Source organism: Balaenoptera acutorostrata, chromosome X, assembly GCF_949987535.1.
Source record: "Balaenoptera acutorostrata chromosome X, mBalAcu1.1, whole genome shotgun sequence".
In the NCBI taxonomy this organism is placed as follows: Eukaryota; Metazoa; Chordata; class Mammalia; order Artiodactyla; family Balaenopteridae; genus Balaenoptera; species Balaenoptera acutorostrata.
Genome location: NC_080085.1, coordinates 5,538,250 through 5,561,010, shown reverse-complemented (window position 1 = coordinate 5,561,010; position 22,761 = coordinate 5,538,250). Strand labels below are relative to the sequence as shown.

The window sequence follows — 22,761 nt, the reverse complement described above, 5'->3', positions numbered from 1 at the left end:
GATGTACATGAGGGAGTGTATACAGGGGTCTCAAAGACATAGGTCTTCTAGATATATGCATACATATCTTCCAAAATTTAAATTAATTCTATAGAGATAGCATTATAGCCTGTATTTTTCGATTAATATTCTATTTTTGAACCTTTACCCATGAACTTAAATGCACTGAAAACATGATTCTTACCAGCTGCATAATATCTATTTTATGCAGGTACCATGGGTACTTGGACCCTTTGCTTTTCATTTTCCAACATATAACAACCCGGTGTTGAAGATCCTTCTATGGGGTGACTTTGACCCTGTCTGCTCTTTAGCCAGAGTCCCAGACGTCTGGCTGTAGAAGAAGTTCTTGGCTTTATGACATGGAAGAGGATATCCAGAAGGCCACAATATATTAATAGTATCATTGCCATCACGGCCAAGATTAAATAATGAGTATGACTGATTGGTGCCCAAATGAGGTACACTAGGTAGCTCAAGTCCAAATACGTGTCATCAACACATATGCATGATCACTTATAAAGCAGTATTCACTCTGAGAAAAAAAAAACCTTTAAGAATTCTCATCACCTCAACCCAGTAGAGATGGTGTCAATCAGGACCAGACTTGTCTATGATTAAGAGGAAGATTTGGTGCATGGGAAAATGGCAAGGCTTGTTTAGAAGTTGGGGGGCAACTGACAGGGCTTAATTTCCAACAACAAAAAAACAAACAACCCAATAGAAAAATGGGCAGAAGACCTAAATAGACATTTCTCCAAAGAAGACATACAGATGGCCAGTAGGCACATGAAAAGATGCTCAACATTCCTAATTATTAGAGAAATGCAAATCAAAACTACAATGAGGTATCACCTCACACTGGTCAGAACAGGCATCATCAAAAAGTCTGCAAATAATAAATGCTGGAGAGGGTGTGAAGAAAGGGGAACCCCCCTACACTGTTGGTGGGAATGTAAATTGGTGCAGACACTATGGAAAACTGTATGGAAGTTCCTCAACAAACTAAAAATAGAACTACCATATGATCCAGCAGTCCCACTCCTGGACATATATCCAGACAAAACTATAATCAAAAAGATACATGTACCCCTATGTTCACAGCACTATTGACAGTAGCCAAGACAAGGAAACAACCTAAACGTCCATCGACAGATGAATGGATAAAGAAGATGTGGTACATGTATACAATGGAATACTACTCAACCACAAAAAGGAACGCAATAATGCCATTTGCAGCAACATGCATAGACCTAGAGATGCCCATACTAAAGGAGGTAAGTCAGACAGAGAAAGACAAACATCATATGATATCACTTATATGTGGAATCTAAAAAATGACACAAATGAACTTATCTACAAAACAGAAATAGACTCACAGACATAGAGAACAGACTTGTGGCTGCCAAAGAACTGAATCACTTTGCTGTACAGCACAAATTAATACACCATTGTAAATCAACTATACTTCAAGAAAAAAAAAAAAGGCGGGGGGGATGAGAAATGCAGATTGTGTGACCTGGCAGGTCTGTTGGCTGCAATCTATTTCTGAGTTAATCTGTGAATAGTTTAGGAACATCTGTCCCGTCCAGTTCATTAAGTGAGGCTTTTTTTTTTTTAAACATCTTTATTGGAGAAAAATTGCTTTACATTGTTGTGTTAGTTTCTACTGTATAACAAAGTGAATCAGCTATATGTATACATATATCCCCATATCTCCTCCCTCTTGCGTCTCCCTCCCAACCTCCCTATCTCACCCCTCTAGGTGGTCACAAAGCACCGAGCTGATCTCCCTGTACCATGCGGCTGCTTCGCACTAGCTATCTATTTTACATTTGGTAGTGTATATATGTCAATGCTACTCTCTCACTTTGTCCCAGCGTACCGTACCCCCTCCCCGTTTCCTTAAGCCCATTCTCTACACCTGCGTCTTTATTCCTGTTCTGCCCCTAGGCTCTTCAGAACCCTTTTTTTTTTTTTTTAGATTCCATATATATGTATTACCATATGGTATTTTTTTTCTGACTTACTGCACTCTGTATGACAGATTCTAACTCCATCCACCTCACTACAAATAACTCAATTTCATTTCTTTTTATGGCTGAGTACTATTCCATTATATATATGTGTCACATCTTCTTTATCCATTTATCTGTCGAGGGACACTTAGGTTGCTTCCATGTCCTGGCTATTGTAAATAGTGCTGCAATGAACATTGTGGTACATGACTCTTTTTGAATTATGGTTTTCTCAGGGTATATGTCCAGTAGTGGGATTGCTGGGTCATATGGTAGCTCTATCTTTAGTTTTTCAAGGAACCTTCATACTGGTCTCCATAGTGGCTATACCAATTTACATTCCCATCAACAGTGTAGGAGGGTTTTCTTTTCTCCATACCCTCTCTCCAGCATTTATTGTTTGTAGACCTTTTGATGATGGCCATTCTGACCGGTGTGAGGTGATACCTCATTGTAGTTTTGATTTGCATTTCTCTAATGATTAGTGATGTTGAGCATCCTTTCATGTGTTTGTTGGCAATCTGTGTATCTTCTTTGGAGAAATGCCTATTTAGGTCTTTGGCCCATTTTTGGATTAGGTTGTTTGTTTTTTTTGATATTGAGCTGCATGAGCTGCTTGTATATTTTGGAGATTATTCCTTTGTCAGTTGCTTCATTTGCAAATATTTTCTCCCATTCTGAGGGCTGTCTTTTCATCTTGTTTATGGTTTCCTTTGTGGTGCAAATGCTTTTAAGTTTCATTAGGTCCCATCTGTTTATTTTTCTTTTTATTTCCATTTCTCCAGGAGGTGGGTCAAAAAAGATCTTGCTGTGCGATTTATGTAATAGAGTGTTCTGCCTATGTTTTCCTCTAAGATTTTTATAGTGTCTGGCCTTACATTTAGGTCTTTAATCCATTTGGAGTTTATTTTTGTGTATGGTGTTAGGGAGTGTTCTAATTTCATTCTTTTACATGTTGCTGTCCAGTTTTCCCAACACCACTTGTTGAAGAGGCTGTCTTTTCTCCATTGTATATTCTTGCCTCCATTATCAAAAATAAGGTGACCATTTGTGCATGGGTTTATCTCTGGGCATTCTATCCGGTTCCATTGATCTATATTTCTGGTTTTGTGCCAGTACCATACTGTCTTGATTACCGTAGCTTTGTAGTATAGTCTGAAGTCAGGGAGCCTGATTCCTCCAGCTCCATTTTTCTTTCTAAAGATTGCTTTGGCTATTCAGGGTCTTCTGTGTTTCCATACAAATTGAGAAATTTTTTGTTCTAGTTCTGTGAAAAATGCCATTGGTAGTTTGAAAGGGATTGCATTGAATCTGTAGATTGTTTTGTGTAGTATAGTCATTTTCAGAATGTTGATTCTTCCAATCCAAGAACATGGTATATGTCTCCATCAGTTTGTATCATATGTAATTTCTTTCATCAGTGTCTTATAGTTTTCTGCATACAGGTCTTTTGTCTCCTTAGGTAGGTTTATTCCTAGGTATTTTATTCTTTTTGTTGCAATGGAGTGTTTCCTTAATTTCTCTTTCAGATTTTTCATCATTAGTGTATACGAAGGCAAGAGATCTCTATGCATTAATTTTGTATCCTGCTACTTTACCAAATTCATTGATCAGCTCTAGTAGTTTTCTGGTAGCATCTTTAGGATTCTCTATGTATAGTATGTCATCTGCAAACAGTGACAGTTTTACTTCTTCTTTTCCGATTTTGAATCCTTTTATTTCTTTTTCTTCTTTGATTGCTGTGGCTAAAACTACCAAAACCATGCTGAATAACAGTGGTGAAAGTGGGCAACCTTGTCTCATTCCTGATCTTAGTGGAAATGGTTTCAGTTTTTTACCATTGAGAATGATATTGGCTGTGGGTTTGTCATATATGGCCTTTATTATGTTGAGGTAAGTTCCCTCTATGCCTACTTTCTGGAAAGTTTTTATCATAAATGGGTGTTGAAATTTGTCGAAAGCTTTTTCTGCATCTATTGAGATGATCATATGGTTTTTATCCTTCAGTATGTTAATATGGTATATCACATTGATTGATTTGCATACATTGAAGAATCCTTGCATTCCTGGGAAAAAAACCCACTTGATCATGGTGTATGATCCTTTTAATGTGCTGTTGGGTTCTGTTTGCTAGTATTTTGTTGAGGATTTTTGCATCTATGTTCATCAGTGATATTGGCCTGTAGTTTTCTTTTTTTGTGGCATCTTTGTGTGGTTTTGGTATCAGGGTGATTGTGGCCTCGCAGAATGAGTTTGGGAGTGTTCCTCCCTCTGCTATAGTTTGGAAGAGTTTGAGAAGGATAGGTGTTAGCTCTTCTCTAAATGTTTGATATAATTCGCCTATGAAGCCACCTGGTCCTAGGCTTTTGTTTGTTGGAAGATTTTTAATTAGAGTTTCAATTTCAGTGCTTGTGATTGGTCTGTTTATATTTTCTATTTCTTCCTGGTTCAGTCTCGGAAGGTTGTGCTTTTCTAAGAATTTGTCCATTTCTTCCAGGTTGCCCATTTTATTGGCATATAGTTGTTTGTAGTAATCTCTCATGATCCTTTGTATTTCTGCAGTGTCAGTTGTCACTTCTCCTTTTTCATTTCTAATTCTGTTGATTTGAGTCTTCTCCCTTTTTTTCTTGATGAGACTGGCTAATGGTTTACCAATTTTGTTTATCTTCTCAAAGAACCAGCTTTTAGTTTTATTGATCTCTGCTATCGTTTCTTTCATTTCTTTTTCATTTATTTCTGATCTGATCTTTATGATTTCTTTCCTTCTGCTAACTTTGGGGGGCTTTTGTTCTTCTTTCTCTAACTGCTTTAGGTGTAAGGTTAGGTTGTTTATTTGAGATGTTTATTGTTTCTTGAGGTAGGATTGTATTGCTATAAACTTCCCTCTTAGAACTGCTTTTGCAGCATCCCATGGGTTTTGGGTCGTCGTGTTTTCATTGTCATTTGTTTCTAGGTATTTTTTGATTCCCTGTTTGATTTCTTCAGTGATCTCTTGGTTATTTAGTAGCGTATTGTTTAGCCTCCATGTGTTTGTATTTTTTACAGTGTTTCCTGTAATTGATATCTACTCTCATAGCGTTGTGGTTGGAAAAGATACTTGATATGATTTCAATTTTCTTAAATTTACCAAGGCTTGATTTGTGACCCAAGATATGATCTATCCTGGAGAATGTTCCATGAGCACTTGAGAAGAAAGTGTATTCCATTGTTTTTGGATGGAATGGCCTATAAATATCAAGTCCATCTTGTTTAATGTGTCATTTAAGGTTTGTGCTTCCTTATTTAGTTTCATTTTGGTTGATCTGTCCATTGGTGAAAGTGGGGTGTTAAAGTCCCCCACTATTATTGTGTTACTGTCGATTTCCCCTTTTATGGCTGTTAGCATTTGCCTTGTATATTGAGGTGCTCTTATGTTGGGTGCATAAATATTTACAATTGTTATATCTTCTTCTTGGATTTATCCCTTGATCATTATGTAGTGTCCTTCTCTGTCTCTTGTAATAGTCTTTATTTTAAAGCCTATTTTGTCTGATATGACAAATGCTATGCCAGCTTTCTTTTGATTTCCATTTGCATGGAATATCTTTTCCCATCCCCTCAGTTTCAGTCTGTTTGTGTCCCTAGGTCTGAAGTGGGTCTCCTGTAGACAGCATATATACGGGTTTGTTTTTGTATCCATTCAGCCAGTCTATGTCTTTTGGCTGGAGCATTTAATACATTTACATTTAAGGTAATTATCGATATGTATGTTCCTATTACCATTTTCTTAATTGTTTTGGGTTTGTTATTGTAGGTCTTTTCCTTCTCTTGTGTTTCCTGCCTAGAGAAGTTCCTTTAGCATTTGTTGTAAAGCTGGTTTGGTGGTGCTGAATTCTCTTAGCTTTTGCTTGTCTGTAAAGGTTTTAATTTCTCCATCAAATCTGAATCAGATCCTTGCTGGGTAGAGTAATCTTGGTTGTAGGTTTTTCCCTTTCATCACTTTAAATATGTTCTGCCACTCCCTTCTGGCTTGCAGAGTTTCTGCTGAAAGATCAACTGTTAACCTTATGGGGATATCCTTGTATGTTATTTGTTGCTTTTCCCTTGCTGCTTTCAATAATTTTTCTTTGTATTTAATTTTTGATAGTTTGATTAATACGTTGTCTTGGCGTGTTTGTCCTTGGATTTATCCTGTATGGGACTCTCTGCGCTTCCTGGACTTGATTATTTCCTTTCCCATGTTAGGGAAGTTTTCCACTATAATCTCTTCAAATATTTTCTCAGTCCCTTTCTTTTTCTCTTCTTCTTCTGGGACCCCTATAATTCGAATGTTGGTGCATTTAATGTTGTCCCAGAGGTCCCTGAGACTGTCCAAGTGAGCCCATCTTAATGATCAATCTCCCTCATCCCAAGTGGTTCTGAATATAACTTTTGCATGTATTTGTTTTTACTTTGTGTCATTTTCCTTCATAGGTGTAATATGTCATTGATCCATGTGATAGTGTATTATGTTGATGTCATCCCTTTTGGTGAATCATCTTAAGAAGGAAATAGGGTCCATGTGGGAGGCCCAAAGATGGGTTTGACAGGTCGGCTGCTGTATGTCTCAGAATTGTGTCCTCAATGTAACCGAGAAAAAGACTCTGGACACACCAAGAAACTTGAGACTCTCTGGGAGATGAGGCATAAACAGCCTCAATTAAAGGCAATCCTGTTCATTCATTTGATGTTTGTATCTGCTGACACTATTAAGAGTCAACTCCCAGGTGAAGACAAAGCACAAAATGAAAACATAAAGAATTAATCAGGATGCGATCCATCAGGAACCCCTGCGGAATTTGGTGCTCCTAGGAATGCAGATTCAGTTACCTAAGAAGCTTGGATTGTGAATTTAGGTCAACATTTGTTGAACAACAAGCCAAAGAGAGATTCATCAGTCTCATATTTTCTTTTGTTCATAGGAGAAGACATACACATTTATTTGCAGAAAACTTCCTTCCTCTGCACCCCCTGCCAACCCCCAAACTAAAATTCTAGGAATGTTTTATTATGTGGGCTTTTATGAGAGACAGATGATATGTACACTGATTCATTTGCAAAGTTACCAAAAACTCTACTGAAACAGGGATCTCTCTACTACACTCTCTAGAAAAGACAGGCAGAGAATATCAACCTGTCTCTCAGTTAACACATACTTGAAGATCCAGGAAGTGCATCGGTGATACCCCGAGAAACTCTGTTGACTCCAGAAAGAGTGCACATGTTTCTCCCAAGCATCCACAGTCACATGTGGGGCCCTTTGCCCTTTTTTTCTTCCTCAGTCTCCAGACGTTTCTGCCTCACCAGGAACAGCGTTTCACCTGCAACAACAGATTTTGATACTGCCGCTGTTTCAGAGCTTTCTCTATCTGGTATTTGGGGAAGCAGTTTGGCAGGGAGGGAGGAGAATGACAGAACAATTTTTGAGTGTCCTTCTCTGTTTTTTATCTCTTCGGAGAGGCTCTCCACGCAGAGTTGGCTGGGTGACTCATTCTTGGTAACTGCACGTGACTGCAAGAGAGTTTTCTTTCCTTCCTCTGAGGCTGCCCTTCCTTATTCAAATTGCTCTTCTCTATTGCTGCCAGAGGATTAATGATATTTGCCCGCAAACTTCCCTTCTCTCTGAAGGCAGACCATAATGAGGACATTCTCATCCTCATCTTCTGAACAAGTTCCTGGTTCCATCAGCACAGCAATACTTCCTCGTCCTTTTTAGATATGTTGAAAAAAATCCAAATGGAAACGGTTCATACCTCATGCTCCACGTCACCGGCGTGGCCACTGGAGCCCACAGAGCATTAACTTCAGGAACCATGATAGAAATGTCCTTATGCAAAGCTTTACAGAATCATCTTTCCTCCTTCTACACACTTCCCCAGTCTCATCTGATGGGTCTTCCCTTTACGTCTCTAACTGAAGACCCCCTTGAAGACGCCGGCCTGGGAAGCTCACTGTTGTACCCATGAATGTGCCTTCGTTTAAGGTTTAATTAACTTTTAGGACTCTGACTTAGGCAAAATGATAGAGGTGAAATTTTACAGCATCTCCATTGGCCTTTTGGACCTGTCTTCCTAGTGTTGCCCAATCATCTGCTTCTATGAAGCTCTCAGAAAGTTCCAGTGCCTCAGGGATCCCCCCTCCTGCTAATCTCTTAGGATTTTCTGGTGGTTTTGGGTCAAATTCAGTGATTGGCTAGATGCACTGCCAGGTAGCAAAACCAAACCAAAACAGGTTTAATATCATTTGCATTTTCACCAAGCCGATTCTTGCCTAAATTTAAAGTAGACACATTTCAAACAAGAAGAGAGAGAGAGAGATGGCTACGCAGGAAGCTGGGAGGGGGTTGCTAGCCCTCAAGTCACATGACAGTGATAGATGCTAAATCCTCTACGGCTTGTCTTGATGTTCTAAACACACGGTAGAAGGTTCTTGATCAGCTAGGTATTCAAGGGATCAAGGGGCACAAGACTTGACACCAGAGGCTGTGTGCAGTCCAGCATTTCTTTAAAGGGACTAGCCTGTTTTATACGTATTTTTTAATAACATCAAAGGAATATTATAAGCACGTTTTCCTCATTCTCCTCCCTCCTATACACGCCATGAACCACCCACCCGTCTACCCATGCAGCCAGGCACCCATCCCACCGCTCAGTATATGCACTCTCATTCACTTATCAAAAAAAATATTCATCCCGGACCTCTTACGCCAGATCCTGCACTACGTTTCAGAAGCAGACCCAGGCCCTGCCCTCCCAGCACTTGCCGTTCAGCGGGTGAGAACACTGCATTCAGAAGGCATAGTAAACTTGGAGGACGCACAGACTGGAGTAACTCCTCACCACCTCCGTTTACAGCCCCCCATGGCCCCCGCTGCACACAAAACAACGTTTTCAATACAGATCAATTGCACGTTCGTGCCGCATTGCTCTCCCTCGCTGAGAAATATCCCAGGTAAAGCTAAATCCGGGCAGGGGGAAGGAAGCTGAAATAACCAGCACCTTGTCCATCACAAGGAGAGTCTGTCAGCGTGATGGCCTCGCCAGGGAGCCGTCAAACACATGGATTCCCTGTCTTCACACGAAAGCACTAGACAAACTGCAGCACTTCCCACACACGCCCCAGTTCTGGAAGGGTCTAGACACCTATCCCAGTTTGTTGGCTGCCCCTGGGGGCATTTAGCAGTCAACCTGGGTTTCCCACAGCCACCCTGGACTTCACAGCAAACACATCAGGTGAAGGCTTTTATGCTTTAGTCCCTCAGCCCAGGCACCCACCCCCTTGCCTGCTTGAAAATCACTACCATCAGGAACCATTCTCAGTTCTGTCTTCACTTTACCTCCATAACTGACTTTAGAATTCCCAGTCTCCTTTCAATTTGAATTCTTGAACATCCAGAGTGGCTTCTTCATTTTAAATGCAATGAATCAGTAATAAAAGCCAATTTCATTAATTCGCTCACTGTATTCCTCCAGAGGGAAAGGCAGGTAAGAATACTCGTCATGTTAGGACGGGTATATTATGTGTCTCTACTCCAGGGTTATCATGCTTTTGCTTGGCTTATGATGAGCCACGGACTATACAAATAAATAGTTAATAGAAATTAATTCTTTCGTTTGTAAGATATCATTATACTAAGTTTTATTGTATTTTAAAAACTGTACAGTTAACCACAGGAGTATAAGACATTCTCCACTGGAAGCATGCTGTGTAATAAGGGAATTAAAGTTTAAAATCATGGAAAACTTTAAAATTCTGTGACTGCAGTGTACTATTTATTGATTTAAATGGCAAGCTTTTAAGTGAATTATGTATACAGTGTAAATGAATTTAATCCATTAGATTCCATACAAATACTGGTCAAAGCTTTATGGTGGAGCATACCCTTAAAAGCTTTTCATCATATCATACATATATATGATGTTTGAAGTTACACATGTCCTATATGTATGCATATACATACACACATGTTTACATACGTATGTACATATACACACATGGAGGCACTTGCATCATTAAATCATATACTGTATGTAGAACAGTACATTCAATAAATTTAAATATGGTTTTATTACAAGTTGGTAAATATTCAATATAGGTATACTAAGTATGCTAATTCTCAAAACGTATTCAAGTGAATAAATAAAAATATGACCAGGGCTTCCCTGGTGGCGCAGTGGTTGAGAATCCGCCTGCCAATGCAGGGGACACGGGTTCGAGCCCTGGTCTGGGAAGATCCCACGTGCCGCGGACCAACTAGGCCCGTGAGCCACAACTACTGAGCCTGCGCATCTGGAGCCTGTGCCCCGCAACGGGAGGGGCCGCGATAGTGAGAGGCCCGCGCACCGCGATGAAGAGCGGTCCCCGCACCGCGATGAAGAGTGGCCCCCACTTGCCGCAACTAGAGAAAGCCCTCGCACAGAAACGAAGACCCAACACAGTCAAAAAAATAAAATAAATAAATAAATAAAGTAGCTATAAAAAAAAAAAATTGGAGTCATCAAAATATTCTTAAAAAAAAAAAAAAAAAAAGACCAGATTCCTTACTCCAGGACACAGGACAAACGTTTTAATAATAAGCAAACAAGACACAAGTCAGCAGAGGGAGTCATAACAATGCTTCGTCTGTTACTGACAAGCACATCAGACAGCACAGTATTAAGTACCATGACTTATCTGGGGCTTGCGATCTTTAACGTGAATCTGTAACAGAGAAACCCTAGACTGCCAAAACAGAAACGTTTATTCACATGCATTTTTGTGTGTTGCTTATGTTTCCACGTGGAGGTTAAAAAATGTTTGCATTAAACACTATACTTGAAATGTGATTAGGCAAAAAGTTGTCTGCCAGTTTTATGGTCATCAATAATAAAATAGATAAACTCTTGAGGCAAGTATCTGTAACTCACGTTTAAGGCTGCTCCCACTGATAACCCACCATATAAGCTATGCATTTTTAGAACACAGCCATGATATGATATTAGAACACGTTATTAAACAGTACAAGGAAGGGTGGTAGATTATTTAAGGAAAGCCAAAGTAAAGTCTTTCTTGGTTTCTGCCTACGAGGGGCACATGAAATGCTCTTAATTAAAAAAAGAAGAAAAAGGAATTTAAAATAATTAAATAATGCCTTTATTTTTTTTTAATTGGAGTATAATTGCTTTACAATGCTGTGTTAGTTTCTGCTGTACAACAAAGTGAATCAGCTATACGTATACAGATATCCCCTCCCTCTTGGACCTCCCCCCCCCATCCCACCCATCTAGGTCATCACAGAGCACGGAGCTGAGCTCCCTGTGCTATACAGCAGGGTCCCACTAGCTATCTATTTTACACATGGTAGTGTATTTATGTCAAACCTAATTTCCCAATTTGTCCCACCCTCCTCTTCCCCATCCAATGTCCACAAGTCTGTTCTCTACGTCTGCGTTTCTATTCCTGCCCTGCAAATAGGTTCATCTGTACCATTTTCCTAGATTCCACATACATGCGTTAATATACGATATTTGTTTTTGTCTTTCTGACTTACTTCACTCTGTATGAGACTCTAGGTCCATCCACATCTCTACAAAAGACCCAATTTCATTTCTTTTTATGGCTGAGTAATATTGCATTATATATATATGTACCACATCTTCTTTATCCATTCATCTGTCAATGGACCTTTAGGTTGTTTCCACGTCCTGGATATTGTAAATAGTGCTGCAATGAAAACTGGGGTGCATGTGTCTTTTTGAATTATGGTTTTCTCAGGGTGAATGCCTAGTAGTGGGATTGCTGGGTCCTATGGTAGTTCTGTTTTTAGTTTTTTAAAGGAACCTCCATACTGTTCTCCACAGTGGCTGTATCAATTTACCTTCCCACCAACAGTGCAAGAGGGTCCCCTTTTCTCCACACCCTCTCCAGCATTTGTTGTTTGTAGATATTCTGATGATGCCCATTCTAACTGGTGTGAGGTGATACCTCATTGTAGTTTTGATTTGCATTTCTCTAATAATTAGTGATGTTGAGCATCTTTTCCTTTGCTTCTTGGTCATCTGTATGTCTTCTTTGGTGAAATGTCTATTTAGGTCTTCCGCCCATTTTTGGATTGGGTTGTGTGTTTTTTTGATATTGAGCTGCATGAGCTGTTTGTATATTTTGGATATTAAGCCTTTGTCCGTTGCTTCATTTGCAAATATTTTCTCTCATTCTGTGGGTTGTCTTTTCGTCTTGTTTATGGTTTCCTGTGCGGCGCAAAAGCTTTTAAGTTTAATTAGGTCTCATTTGCTTCTTTTTGTTTCTATTTTCATTACTCTAGGAGATGGGTCATAAAAGATGTTGCTGTGATTTATGTCAAAGAGTGTTTTTCCTATGCTTTCCTCTAAGAGTTTTATAGTGTCCGGTCTTACACAGAGTTGAAATTGTGACGGAAGGAAGATTTGGGTTTTCATTTCTATTCTGCTCAGCAAGTTATTTCTCCCTATAGACCGTAGAAAGCAATACTATTCCTAAACTGTTTTGGTGAGCAATTCATCCATTTACTTTAACTTGAGATGGTATTTTAAGAGGTCTTGGCACATAGTAGGAACGCAATCACTTCCAGTCCTTTTCTTTCACGGGAATGCAACATCAACATTTGACGTATGTATACGCCCCTCAAAGTCTCGCTTCATGACTTCAGTGGGGTTGGGAGAGCGGGAATGTGGTTTGCATTTACCATGCCTTCCATCCTCTCCTCCAGTGTACAAACTGAGACCCTAGGAAGTTAAGAGCCTTTTCCTGCATCAGCAGAGCTTAAGCTTGGTGACAACTTCTGGCCCCAACGTGTGGCATTCACATCTCAGAGTTCTCCTGGAAAGACAAGAACCTGGGAGTCTGGGAGTTCCTGTCTGAGGTGATGAGTTCCAATGCGTCTCATTTTCACAAAGACAGAATACGTGTGTTATATCCAGAAGCAAACATGTGCCCCTTGACCTTATGCCAGAAATTTGGAATGTCCACCCAGACAGTCCGTGATTCTCAAATTCTAAGGTGCCAAATAACCACTCCAGGTGCCTGTTAACGATAAGGTTGCCAGGAGGTAGGACTCAGGAACCTGCCCTTTAAGTAAGGTCCCCAGGTGATTCTGATGCACACGGCCTGAGGATGCTCTACTGGGAACCATTGGGTCAGGTAGTGGGTGATGCAGATGATCCCCCAACATCCAGAGGCACCGCCTAGTCTCACTGAAGGTTCCCACCACTTGGCCTCAACTAAGTCTCCATTCTCTAGTAAACAAAATGTCTGTTAAAATTAGACCTAAATATTGCTTAAAGACAAATTATACTTACCTTTTTAGAGGTAGACATTGTATAGAAATATACCATCCAGTAGAGAATGATACTTCCATTAATTTTTTTCTAGCCATAAACAGCATTATCCTGGGTTTGCTACTCTAACCAAAATTCTATAAAATTGTCCATGCTTCCCCTTACCCCCTCCCAACCTGAAGTATGTAACTCTGTTTATTTTCTTAATGGCATTTAACTCCATTTAAAGCAATAACCTTGTGAAGTATATATTTCCTTGATAAGTCTATGCCCCTCACCTCAGTAGAATGTACATCCTGTAGTATTCCTAGGTTCTAGAGCAGTCTAGAAGGGTTGAATGAGTACTTAAAATTTTGTGGAATGAGAGAAGGAAGGAGGGAGGGAAGGAAAGGTTTTATTCATTCGTAAAGTAAGAGGTTTCTCTTATCTAGATTTTCTCTAGTGACTGAGAGCATAAATCACCCAAATTTTGCAGTCTGACTTTGCTCCTATATCAGAACGTTCATTTCTGATGAGTTTATTACCTTTGCTACAGTTTTTAAAAATCTGAGGGCCTTTGTTATTAAATGCATCAATGATTCATTTTGAATCAGTATATTTGCATGCTGTGGGTAAGGGTTGAGGTTCCTGATATACATATCCCTTAATACTGAAGCATATCCCTTAAAAATACTATAAGGGAATTCCATGCCGGTCCAGTGGTTAGGACTCTGTGTGTCCACTAACAGGGGCACAGGTTCCATCCCTGGTTGGGGAACTAAGGTTCCTCATGCCGTGCACATTGCAGCCAAAAAATAAAAATAAATACTGTAAGAGTTTTAGAAAACTCTAACTTGAAAAGATACATGCACCCCAATGTTCCTAGTAGCACTATTTACAATAGCCAAGAGGTGGAAACAACCTACATGTCCATCAACAGATGAATGGATAAAGGAGATGTGGTACATATATAACAATACAATGGAATATTACTCAGCCATAAAAAAGAATGAAATAAGGCCATTTACAGCAACATGGATGGACCTAGAAAATATTATACTTAATGAAGTAAGTCAGACAGAGAAAGACAAGTGTCATATGATATCACTAAAAAAAAAAAAAATCTAAAAAAATAATACAAATGAATCTATATACAAAACAGGAACAGACATAGAAAACAAATTATGGTTACCAAAGGGGAAAGGGATAAATTAGGAGTATGGAATTAACAGATACAAGCTACCATAAATAAAATCGATAAGCAACCAGGATTTACTATATAGCACAGGGAACTATATTCAATATCATATATTAACTATAATGGAAAATAATCTGAAAAAATATAACTGAAACACTTTGCTGTATATATTGTGACACTAACACAATACTGTAAATCAACTATACTTCAACTAAAAAAATACTGTAAGAAATGAGTTTAATTTGCTCCTAAGTTTTCTGGACTGCACTGTCCTGTGCCGTGTGAATATACAATTACCACATAAATACATGTGTCTCTGTGATAAATAAACTCACATACATTAGCGCATTGTTTCAAGATGCAGCTCCAAAGCTGCCTTCTTCACAAATGCTGCCTTCTCCATAAACCCTCCTGTGACTGTCCTTCTCCACTGGAAGACTCTTTTCCTACTCTACTCTTAACATCACAGCCCTGGGATGTTGCTGGATTTCTTATGCCTGACATCCAGGTCATTGTCAAAGCTTGTCACGTGACCAAGCTCAACCACTGCTCACCCCACAATGTCTGCCTCTCAACTGGACCTCCTGAAATACCGCCCATTCTCATCATTCTTGCAATTATGTTCTGGAAAGTCATCGCGGATGCTGAATTAGTGAATACCAAACCATTGCTGCTAGCGAAGTACAGGGTTGGGTATCTGGGAGCCTCTGGTCACAACATTTTCACCAGCTGATCAATACATAATCTTGTGTTAAGTGTGTGTCTGTTTAAAGGCACCTTATTTAATAGATACCATTGAGTCATCCACAGGGAACTTGGGGCCATCAGCGCTACAACTCACACCTACAAGAAGCTTCTCTAACTCATGTATTTTCTCCCTAAGGCATTTCTTGGTCTTTCTACCCAACAGCAGACAGCACTGAAGCACTGGGCTTGGGGGTCATTTCCAATAGCAGCATCACCAACAAAAGACACATAAATGTGAAAAACGTGGCACTAAGTAGTCCACAGAAAGGACACTTGTTTAGAGCCTGAAAGCTGCAACTAGAAGGCACTGCTGCCCTGAGCACGTCTGTGAATGACCCCGAAAGTACCTGGAGCATTCATTTAATGGTTAAAAATAGACGATAGTGGCGCGGATGAACTTGCAAATAGGGGCCCTGCGAATAACGAGGGGGGACTGCGTCCTCCTAACTGGTGTCCCTCTTTCCATTCTGGCCCTGCCACCATGTGGCAGCCAGGCCATTAGCAAGCAATGTCCATGAATCATTTAGACTTTTCCAGGTAACACCACCCAGCGGCTTCCCGTTGTCATCACAAAATACAATTCAAGCACCTTTCCGGGGCCTGTGAGGACCCCAGAGATTTTCCTTCTGCAGAAGATTTTCCTTTCCCCGCTCCTCCCTTGCTCCTTACATCCTTTGTTTCTCCAAGTCTCCCTCTCACTCTTCCCTGCTGTGTTGGCCTTTCCCAGACCCCTTTCATCACAGGTCTCAGCTGCAAGGCCACTTTATCAAAGAATTCCCTGATACTTCAAGGTCGTGGTTCCCCTCAGCCCCTCCACCTTGCTGTGTCCTGCACTTTTCTTTATCAGAAGCAGTTTTATTGATTTGCTAGTGTGTTGTCTACACCTGTCAGAATATAAAATCCCCGATAGCAGGATCCTTGTGATCTCCCGCTGGATTTATACCGCAGAGGCCAGTGTCCCTGGCGCACAGCAGGTCCCAATATACAAGTGTTGAATGAATAACTTGCAAAGTACTCCTGGGTGCCACCTTATGGTACTAATTTATGTGTTTGTCCCCATTTTCCCTATAATAATGTAAGCTCCTGGCCAGTGGAAATGACTTAGGTCCTGGTTTCACGCAAAGATGTTTACACTAAATCTCCCTTCCCTACTGAGTCATCTGTGGTTAGCAGGACATGGGTGGCAACAAAGCCACGAGTTTGAATAGCTTTTGTACATTATAAGCTAAAAATAAACTTATTGAATAAGTGGCCTCAGTTCTGGTGCTCGTGTGTTTGTTATGTTTTACTTCCTAATAAGCAATCCCAGTAGGTACTGGCTGAAACCAGCAGCCATCATTTATTTTTTCTTCTGCACACATCTGCAGTTTGGGGCATGTCTCGGTGGTCAGAGCTTGTGGCTGTTCCTGCGGTGACAGCTGGCTCTGGCAGGAGAGCTGGGGGTTCAATCATCCGATCCCTCACACGTCTGGGGATGACGCTGGCGGTCCCCGGACCTCAGCCGGGCTGCTGGGCGGGCACTAGTGTGTGATTACTGGCTTCCCTGAAGCATGATGGCTGCCTTCCGAGGTGTGGATGCCTAGGAAGAAGCTGCACTACCTTGGGTACCGAGGCTTCAGGGACGGCATCCCTTCCGCCCTAGTCACATCACAGACCCACCCAGATCCGGGAGAGCGAACATTAACCAGACCTGTCGTCTCGAGAAGATCATCAAAGCAGTCTGCATCAATATATCACAAGATAGTTCATTTCCACCCAGACAAAAGGGTGTTAACTCAATGCTTTTCTTCTTTTGTTTCTGGTTTGTGTGTGTCTGGCTTACGGAGGTGGCAGGGAAGTTGAGACAAACAATAACAGAATCCGACCTCTCTTGGACCAAAGGGGCGTTTCAGAGCGAGTAAAGGTAAGACGCAGTGGACTGGAGAGTTTAATCTCAGAATGGAACAGAGCCCTAACAAATAGTACATTTGCCCCAGTCAGCTTTCTAGAAGAGAATACCAGAACACTGGTTATTGAAAGCACTTCCCACTGACTCTCTGGATACTCAAATCTGTCACCACGAGCCAGATTCTTACCAATTCCAGAAACTCCCTTTGCTCTTTCCATTGGCTCCCCAAGAGGAGGAGGATGTGTCCCCTTGCTCCCCTCTTAATAAGAGACCTCCATTTACCTTTAGCCAGCAGTTTTCTGTGGCGCTCAGAATGCTCACCTCTTGACGTGTATCTCTTGCTCTTTCTGTAGGGCAAAGAGCTTCAGGCATCCTTGCCAGGAACATGACTAAGTTACTCTGTCAGGAGCTCTACCAGAATTTGGAGATGCTGAGACTTTTGTCACAGTCTCTACCCTCAGCTGCTTCCACTGTTGCAGGGGAGAGAGACAACGAACTTCGGTTCTTATGGTCTGTCTCGAAGGGAAGGTACCATTTTGTAAAACTCCAGGGGAGTTTAAGTACTTGAATGATGTGAGTTCCTTCACAGGATCTGAGCATGTGCTCTGAGACCCCAAAGCCTTCTTGAATTAAAACAGCTCGATCCACACTGAACTTTCCAGCTGACACCATTCCCTCCTGAAGTGGAATCATTACAAGTCACGTGTGGACACAGAAATAGACACTTAGACCATGAATATAAATCTAATATAGAATAATCAAAATACAGTAAATATACATTGATATACATCTGTATATATAAAATGGCTAATCTGAAAGAATTGGTGGAATTGGGCCATATCAATTTTCATAACATTTTCTTCTTGGGCAAAAATGTACTACATCTGCAGGCAAACATTTCCATGAAAATTCAGGTGGATTGACATTTGGCTCCATGTGTGGCAGCTTTTTTTGTTGTTATGCTTTGATAAACCATCACCAAACTTCTCATTGAGCAGGCATCTTACTCACTAATTGAATATTTTAACTTTTTTCCTCTGTAGATATGGTGTGTCATTATATTTTCCATTTTGTGCCTTGCTTTTCATGCATTTAAAGTGCTGGAGCAGCTGTTTATTTGGAAAGCTTCCATTATGGCCATAATAATCTCCAACTAATTGCACATCAAATATTTATTTCTTGCACATTAAATTAATGAAGCAGTTTCAACAAGAGAAAAATTGGATCAGGTTGGCAAATGGTGCCTATAAATCCATGAAAAATTACCAGTTCTTTTTTTGGCAGGACTCCTTTGATACAGATTAACAATTTTTTAATGGAAAAAAATTCCCATTATCTAGATGTGACTTTTTAAATAGGCAAGCTTTCTTTATTAATGTGCTTTTCTCAATGTTTCCTTGATAGATCATATTATCACTTCCAGAAACGAAAAAAATAAGTCATACTATTGATTTTCAAATAAATTATTTGGTATCCTCTTTGCCTTGAATTTAACATGGTTTTTTTTTATATTCTACTTTTTTTTTTAAATTGAAGTACAGTTAATTTACAATGTTATGTTAATTTCAAGTGTACAACAAAGTGATTTCATTTTATATATATAAAACACACGTATATGTGTGTGTGTATATATATATTCTTTTCCATTATAGCTTATTATAAGATATTGAATATAGTTCCCTGTGCTACACAGTAGGTCCTTGCTGTTTACCTATTTTATGTATAGTAGTGTGTATATGTTAATCCCAAACCCCTAATTTATCTCTCTCCCTCCCCCCCCCAATTCATTCTACATTTGCTACTGTAAATGCTTTCAATGGGTTAACTTTATCCAGCTGTATTAAGACATGGCTGATACACAAAGAACAGCACATATTTAACATGTACAATTGATGAGTTTGGACATATGCAAATGACTGTAATACCATCCACACAATCACGGTAACAGCATACTCAACACCTCCCAGTTTCCTCGTGTCCATTTGTTGTTTGCGTGCTGAGAGCACCTGACATGAAATCTGCTCCCAACAATTTTTAGGCGCTCAACACCACACTGTTAACATAGGCACTATGTCATATATGGCAGCTCTCCAGAACTTATTCATCCTGTGTAACTGAAACGTTATTTCCCCAGCCTCGAGCATGGCAACCATTATTGTATTCTCTGCTTCTATGAGTATGACTATTTTAGATACTTCACATATGTGGAATGCAGTATTTGTCCTGTAAATGTGGCTTATTTCACTTCAACAGATATTTCTCCAGAGAAGACAAACAAATAGCCAGCAGGTGTATATGAAAAGATGTGCAGTATCAGTAATTATCACAGAAATGCAAATCAAAACTACAGTGACATATCACCTCACACCTGTTAGCATGGCTACTGATCCAAAAAAAATAAACAAAAACAAAAACAAAAAATAAAATGTTGACGAGGATGTTGAAAAACTGGAACTCTTGTACATGGTTGGGAATGTATAATGGTGAACACTATGGGAAACTTATCCTCAAAAAAATAATAGAAGTACCATATGACCCAGCATCCTACTTCAGGATATATCTAAAAGAATTTTGAAGAGATATCTGCATTCCCACATTCATTATATAATTATTCACAATAGCCAAGATATGGAAACAACCCAAGTTCTATCAACAGATGAATGGATAAAGAAAAAGTATATACATACAATGGAATATTATTCAGCCTTAAAAAGGAAGGAATCCTATCCTTAAAAGGAAGGAAACATGGATGGACCTGGAGAACATTACGCTAAATGTTGATTAAAAGTAGCAGCTGAATTATTAGAGAAATACAAATCAAAACTACAATGAGGTACCATGTCACACCGGTCAGAATGGCCATCATTAAAGAGTCTACAAATATCAAGTGGAAGGGGTGTGGAGAAAAGAGAGCCCTCCTACACTGTTGGTGGCAATGTAAATTGATGCAGCCACTATGGAAAACAGTACGGAGGTTCCTAAAAAAAAAAAGAAAACTAGTGTGCCTTATGATCTAGCAATCTCACTCCTGGGCATCTATCCAGACAAAACTATAATTTGAAAAAACATGTGCACCCCTATGTTCATAGCAGCACTATTTACAATAGCCAAGACATGGAAACAACCTAAGTGTCCATCAACAGATGAATGGATAAAGAAGATGAGATACATATATACAATGGAATATTACTCAGCCATAAAAAAGAATGAAAGAATGCCATTTGCAGCAACATGGATGGACCTAGACATTATCATACTAAGTGAAGTCAGAAAGACAAATACCATATGATATCACTTATAAATGGAATCTAAATTACGACACAAATGAACTTATCTATGAAACAGAAACAGACCCACAGACATAGAGAACAGATTTGTGGTTGCCAAGGGGGAGGGGGGTAGGAGAGGTATGGATTGGGAGTTTGGGGTTAGCAGATGCAAACTATTATATATAGGATGGATAAACAAGGCCCTACTGTAGAGCACAGGGAACTATATTCAATATCCTATGATAAACCATAACGGAAAAGAATATTTAAAAAAAGAATATATATATGTATAACTGAATCACTTTGCTGTACAGCAGAAATTAACACAACATTGTAAATCAACTATACTTCAGTAAAATTTATTTTTTAAAAGTAGCAGCTGGAATCCCACTCCTGGGCATATATCCAGAGAAAACCATAATTTGAAAAGATACATGCACACCAATGTTCAATGCAGCACTATTTACAATAGCCAAGACGTGGAAGCAACCTAAATATCCATCAACAGAGGAATGGATAAAGAAGATGTGGCACATGTATATAATGGAATATTATTCAGCCATAAAAAAGAACAAAATAATGCCATTTGCAGCAACATGGATGGACCTAGAGATGATCATACTAAGTGAAGTAAATCAGACAGAGAAAGACAAATATCATATGATATCACTTACATGTGGAATCTAATAAAAAAGGATACAAATGAACTTGTTTACAAAACTGAAACAGACTCACTAATCTTGAATTCAAACTTATGGTTATGAAAGGGGAAACATAGGGGGAAGTGATAAATTAGGAGACTGGGATTAACATACACACACTACTGTATATAAAATAGATAACTAATAAGGACCTACTGTATAGCACAGGGAACTCTACTCAGTTTTCTGTAATAACCTATATGGGAAAAGAATCTGAAAAACAATGGATAAATATCTATATATGGATTTGTATATACATTGATATACATAATAAATATATATATATAGGTATAAAAACTGTTTCACTTTACACGTGAAAGTTACACGACACTATAGGCCAACTATACGCCAATAAAATTTTTTTAAATATATAAAATTGTAGTAAATAAATAAATGTCATTTTCTTTTTTAAAAAAAGGTAGCAGCTGGTAACAACTTATTTTGAAAATCGGCACTTCCAACTTACGTTTATTTTTCTTTTTTTTTTTTTTTTTTTTTAAGGATTTTCTTATTTATTTATTTATTTATTTTATTTTTGGCTGTGTTGGGTCTTCGGTTCGTGCGAGGGCTTTCTCCAGTTGCGGCAAGCGGGGGCCACTCTTCATCGCGGTGCGGGGACCGCTCTTCATCGCGGTGCGCGGGCCTTTCTCTATCGCGGCCCCTCCCGTCGCGGGGCACAGGCTCCAGACGCGCAGGCTCAGCAATTGTGGCTCACGGGCCCAGCCGCTCCGCGGCATGTGGGATCTTCCCAGACCAGGGCTCGAACCCGTGTCCCCTGCACTAGCAGGCAGATTCTCAACCACTGCGCCACCAGGGAAGCCCACGTTTATTTTTCTTTTGATACATTTTCTAAAAGATGTCTGATACTGTTTTCTTTTGGACCCATTGCTGGTGTATAGAAAATGACTAGTGGTTTCGGAAAAGAGTTTCAGGAAAGAATTTCCCTGAACAGTAGGTCTGTCAACACTAAAGATAATGCCTACAGGTTTCTTCCATCAGAAAAAGTTACCTTACAATTTTACAATAAGATAATAATACACAGTTGCCACCAAACATTACTGAGTGTTTACAATGCTTACACAGCTCCAATAAAAGTGTCCCTGACAAAGGAGTTCTTATCTAGTTACTGACTGTTAAGTTTTATGAGTCATTAGGTGTCCCTTTTTGCATTATACTTCTGAGTAGGGTTTTTGGTATCAGTTACCTGTGAATGAAACATAGTTTGCATTTGTTTGCAGAAACGTCCTTTTAAAGCAACTTACGAAGTTCTCATCATGCGGTTTCCTTAAGACAGAAGCCAGTCCATATATTTATATGGTTTATTATGGGCGTATCTCGGATACATTTCAGGTTTGGTTCCAGACCAACACAATAAAGTGAATATGGAAATAAAGCAAGTCACAGATTTTTTTGGTTTCCTGGTGCATGTAAAAGTTATGTTTACACTATACTTTAGTCTATTAAGCGTGCAATAGCATTATGTCTAAAAACATCTCAATGTACATACCTTATTTTAAAAATACTTTATTGCCAAAAAATACTAACCATCAACTGGAAACGAAGCAACTGACAAGGGATTAATTTCCAAAATATACAAACAGCTCATGCAGGTCACTATAAACAAACAAGCAAACGACCCAATCAAAAAATGG

The 22,761-nt window shown here is 39.5% G+C and overlaps 1 protein-coding gene across 3 annotated transcripts in view; it reads left to right on the top strand.

Moving 5' to 3' along the window:
* PNPLA4 (patatin like phospholipase domain containing 4) overlaps nucleotides 1-22,413 on the top strand; it is a 124,162-nt gene extending 101,749 nt beyond the window's left edge. The window contains exons 7-8 of one of the 3 annotated variants that reach the window (XM_007174244.3): nucleotides 17,078-17,154; nucleotides 22,348-22,413. In XM_007174244.3, the coding sequence (XP_007174306.2) occupies nucleotides 17,078-17,154; nucleotides 22,348-22,398 (128 nt within the window). In that variant the 3' untranslated portion in view covers nucleotides 22,399-22,413. Of the gene's footprint in view, nucleotides 1-17,077; nucleotides 17,155-17,492; nucleotides 17,887-22,347 lie in introns of those variants that run through there. The other 2 variants (XM_007174248.3, XM_007174250.3) reach the window with 2 other exon arrangements.
* Nucleotides 22,414-22,761: the final 348 nt, after the last annotated feature.